This window comes from Penaeus chinensis, chromosome 4 (assembly GCF_019202785.1).
Source record: "Penaeus chinensis breed Huanghai No. 1 chromosome 4, ASM1920278v2, whole genome shotgun sequence".
NCBI classification, from domain to species: domain Eukaryota; kingdom Metazoa; phylum Arthropoda; class Malacostraca; order Decapoda; family Penaeidae; genus Penaeus; species Penaeus chinensis.
In genome coordinates this window covers 28692946-28697945 of record NC_061822.1, presented here as the reverse complement: position 1 = coordinate 28697945, position 5000 = coordinate 28692946, and the positions used below count along the sequence as shown (strand labels likewise).

At 36.9% G+C, this 5000-nt stretch overlaps 1 protein-coding gene across 1 annotated transcript in view; it reads left to right on the top strand.

The window, feature by feature from the left end:
• The window catches only part of LOC125025054, an 8051-nt gene extending 4652 nt beyond the window's left edge, over nt 1–3399 (top strand). Inside the window, exons 2-4 of the mRNA XM_047612935.1 lie at nt 126–307; nt 2985–3167; nt 3258–3399. Of these exons, the coding sequence (XP_047468891.1) occupies nt 126–307; nt 2985–3167; nt 3258–3262 (370 nt within the window). The 3' untranslated portion in view covers nt 3263–3399. The remainder of the gene's footprint in view (nt 1–125; nt 308–2984; nt 3168–3257) is intronic.
• The last annotated feature ends 1601 nt before the right edge of the window (nt 3400–5000 follow it).

The window sequence follows — 5000 nt, the reverse complement described above, 5'->3', positions numbered from 1 at the left end:
AACTTATATGTATGCCTGCAAACTTGGTATCCAACTTATGAATTAATGTACCAACATACCCATACGCCTGAGTGTATTTCAAAACACCCGCGTTCCTCCATTAACCTTCCCTCTTATTCCCTCAGGCCGACGGCGCAAATAGGCAACACAGGCATCGCTCGACCCCGACGCCTCACGCCCCTCTCCTCAGAACCTTCAGGCGTTGCGAAAGTCGGCGGGGAAAAGAAACGGTACAGCTTCTCAGGCGTGATCCCTGCGCCCGCCGGCCTGCACCTGTCCGTTAACTACACGCAGAATCTCGACTTAGGTGAGGGGTTACCTGTGTGTTTTTTCTTTCTTTCTTTCTTTTTTTTTTCATTGTGTTTCTCTCTCTCTTTCTCTTTTCTCTTCTCCTCTCTTCTCTTCTCTTCTCTTCTCTTCTCTTCTCTTCTCTTCTCTCTCTCTCTCTCTCTCTCTCTCTCTCTCTCTCTCTCTCTCTCTCTCTCTCTTTCTCTCATTCTCTCATTCTCTTTTCTCTTCTCCTCTCTTCTCCTCTCTTCTTTTATCTTCTCTTCTCTTCTCTTTCTCTCTCTCTCTCTCTCTCTATTTTATTTATTTACTTTAATAGTTATATATGAAATGTTTCTTGTTAATATTCTTATTGTTTTATTTATCCTTATTTTAATGTTTGTTTTGTTGCTATGATTGTGTTATCGTTATGATTATTGTTACTGTTGTTATTATCATTATTATTATTATTATTTTGTTATTATCATAATTATTATTATTATCATTATTATCATTATTATTTTTATTTTATTATCATCATTATCATTATCGTTATTATTATTATTAGTAGTAATATTTATAATTGTTGTCATTTTTATTATTATTATCATTATTATTATTATCATTATCATTATCATTATCATTATCATTATCATAATAATTATTATTATTATCATTATTATTATTATTATTATTATTATTATTATTGTCATTATTATTATTAATGTTATTATTGTTATTATCCTTCGCTTTGCTTTATTATCATTATTATCATCATCATTATTATTATCATTGGTCTTGTACCAGCACGTGGTGAGTGTGTGTGTGTGCGCACTTTATAAAAAGAAAATCAAATATAAATTGTAGCAGCCAATCCTGAAGTGCCTTTGATGTGAAAATAAATCTTGATACAAAAGTTATAATTTGATAAAATATGTAAATCGATAGAGTTACATTTTATTTCAGGATTACATAGCACCAAGGATTCACTATAGTTATATCACAGTTATTTAACTGATGTTATATTATATTACGTATATTACTTATATATTTATTCTTCGTTATTACAGACGGAAAAATAGATGATTGGGTGAACAGATCAATAAAGAGAAACAGATTATATATATATATATATATATATATATATATATATATTTATGTATATCATGGTTTTGAACATTTGGAAACTTCAGGAGGAGAGAGAAGGAGAGAGGGAGGGAGAGGGGAGGAGAGAGAAGGAGAGTGAAGGAAAAAGTAGGAGAGAGGGAGGGAGAGAGGAAGAGAGAGAAGGAGAGAGAAGGAGAGAGGGAGGGAGAGAGGAGGAGAGGGAGGGAGAGAGGAGGAGAGAGAAGGAGAGAGAAGGAGAGAGGGAGGGAGAGAGGAGGAGAGAGAAGGAAATAAAAGGAGAGAGAAGGAGAGAGGGAGGGGGAGAGGAGGAGAGAGAAGGAGAGAGGGAGGGAGAGAGGAGGAGAGAGAAGGAGAGAGAAGGAGAGAGGGAGGGAGAGAGGAGGAGAGAGAGGGAGAGAGAAGGAGAGAGAAGGAGAGAGGGAGGGAGAGAGGAGGAGAAAGAAGGAGAGAGGGAAGGAGAGAGTAGGAGAGAGAAGGAGAGAGGAGAGAGATATTTGAAGAAATTTGCGAAGTACTTCCGAAAGGGTAAAGGTCACGAATGACGTAGGTAGGTATTGAACGGGAGCAAGAAAGAAAGGAATAGAAAAAAAAATGCAAAAGAAAGAAAAAATAAGTAGTAAATGGAGAAAAAAAGGACAGGAAAATCAAGTAAAATAAGAAAAAAGGAACCAAGAAAGAAAGGAAAATAAAAAAATAAAAAAGAAAGAAAATATAAGTAGAAGATGAAGAAAAAAAAAAAAATACAGGAAAAATCAAATCAAAGAAATTAAATAAAAGACAACGAAAATAAGCGAAAAAAGACAAAAAAGTAAAAAAAAAAAAAAAAAAAATAGATAAAATGACACGTAAGAAAAAAAAAAAAGGGAAAATAAAGTAGAAGAAGAAGAAGAAACAAATAAAGTTGTAAATAGCAGTAATAAACAAATCATTCATCTATTTGACAAAAAGGTGAATCGATGTTATTATTCAATTTTTTTTTTTTTTTCTTTAGCATAAAGTACCACGTCGATGTGAAGAACGTCGGTCGAGAAATTCCGTGAAATTCGTTAGTAATTAAATGAATTGAATGATAGTCTTCGTGAAAGCTGTTTATTTAGATAATCATCATTATCATAATTTTATTAGTGGCATTGCCTTTTTTATTAAAATCATAATGATAATAATAATGCTTATAACAATAATGGTAATAATGACAATGATAATGACAGTGATAATAACAGTGATAATAATAATGATACTAATACTAACACTAATATTACTAGTAAAAATTATTAATAATAACAATAACAATAATAGTAATAATAATAATAAAATGATAATAACAACAGCAATAATAATAATGATAATAAATGATAGGAACAACAATAATAATAGTAATAGCAATAGCTAACGATAATGATAATGATAATAATGATAGTGATAATGATTATAATAATGGTAATACTGATTATTAGGGTCATCATCATTATTATTAGTATTTTTGTTATCATTATCATCGTGATCATCATCATCATCAACAGCAAAAAAATAATTATCATCACCTTTAAAGTCTTTATTATCGTCATGCTTGAGTGATCCTTTCTTCGCAGACGAGTCGATGTACATGGCCGAGCGGGCGAGGGCGCTGCGACCCCGCCTGCGCCGCCTAAATTCCTATGGACGACATGATGCCCACGCCCTTGTCCACGCCCAACAACCCCCCTCAGCGAGTGACCTCCGCGCCGGACCTCTCGCAGAGCCACAGCGGGCGGCAGTCTTTCGCAGCACATCTGGTAGGTTAGGAGACGTTTGTTTAAGGAGTCTCCTGAGATGGTTACGTTCGACGATGATGATTCTAAACGCTATTTTATATCTTTTTGTAGTTTAAGTCGAGTTCATCCCCTGAGAGCATCTCGCCGCCCTTGGTCACACCTGCCAGAGCCAACACGCCCACTGAGGCCAAGCACTCAGCCGCCCTTGTGCGCCCGCAGATAGTGGGCGGTTCCCTCGCCACTTACTCGGCCGTCGAGGACGCTTCGCCGCCGCGCCACGCAGCCGAGGGCCCCGATCGGATCGACGTCGGGGAAGCCGCCCGTAACATCCTCAGCAAGGGCAGCCGTTCCCTGGGGCCTCCTCCTCCCGAGCCTTCCGCCGTGGCCATCGTGGTCCCGGGGGCGGAGAGCTTGCGGAAGGGCGGAAGGGTTCACCTGCAGCCGCTCGTGAAGAAGACGTCCAGGTAAAACCGCGTTTCAGTCTAGTGCTTCAGCGAGAGAATACCACAGCCCTGTACCTGCTTGCTTGGGGGGTTCCTTGCTTCATAGTTGAGTACCTTCGAGACGACAAAGAATCTGGTTCATTGAGGACGCTACTTTAGATTAAAAAAAACGGAAAACAAAAAGTATTGGGAACAAAAACTGTGATAAAACTGCTATTGTGATAACCACTAGAATAGGTGTCTCTAGGTGAAGGTGTTTGAAAACTGCCTTAATTAGCCTGGATATTCTGATCTGAAGTAAACATCTGCCATTGCTATCTACAGTAGCCTTTGCTGTCTCGTATGACCCTCCGTGACAGGGTTGTTCCAGCGGTATCAGTGAGTGCATAATGGTTCATTATGTGAATGAGAGTGATATTCCACAATGGAATTTATGTGCAGTGAACACCTGTGCTTTGTTCCACTGCTAAAGACTTAAATGTTATATGACTTTTTTTATTTTTTTGAAGTCAGATAATTTGGCAATTTTAGCACATTATATGTTACAATATAATGGTATTTGTTGTACCAGTACTATATTTGATGTTATTTTCATTGATCTTTGTTTTCTAAACAAGAACAAAATTGATCAAAGATCTGTATTAACTTTAAAAGTATTTTTCACCTTGATAAATGATTAAAGAACTATTTCACCATATACCTTTGTCCTAATTCGTCAAAACAACCTTATATATCTTATTTATATCATTATTACAGATATTCCCAAAAACACTATCTCCCGTACTGTACTTATCAGTATCACAATCATTACCATCTTTTAGACCTCATGCTGTTGTATAAAACTGATATAATCGCTGGATATAAAGTATTCGTAATTCCATAAACCATTAGGAATCACGCTAAATATTCCTATGAACTGAACCAGATAATCTGCCGTCGCTGTGATTTATAGAATGACAACAGTACACCAAAAACAAAAAGACAAAGAAGGAAAGGGATGAGCAACAATAATGTTGATAGTAGTAATAATGATTAATATCATCTCTAATAATCACCACCACGACCATGATCATTGCCATCTTCATCTTCATCACCATCATCATCATCACCATCATCATTATCCTCCACCTCACCATTATTATCCTACACATCATCACCATCATCATCACCGTCATCATCATCACCATCATTATCCTTCACCTCACCATCATCATCATCACCATCATCATCATTATCCTCCACCCCACCATCATCATCCTACACATTTTCATCACCATCATCACCATCATCATTGTCTTCCACCTCTGCATCATTATCCAACACATCATCATCATCATCATCATCATCATCACCATCATCATCATCATTATCCTAATCACATAATCCCGGCGTCAAATCAGTGGGACGATAA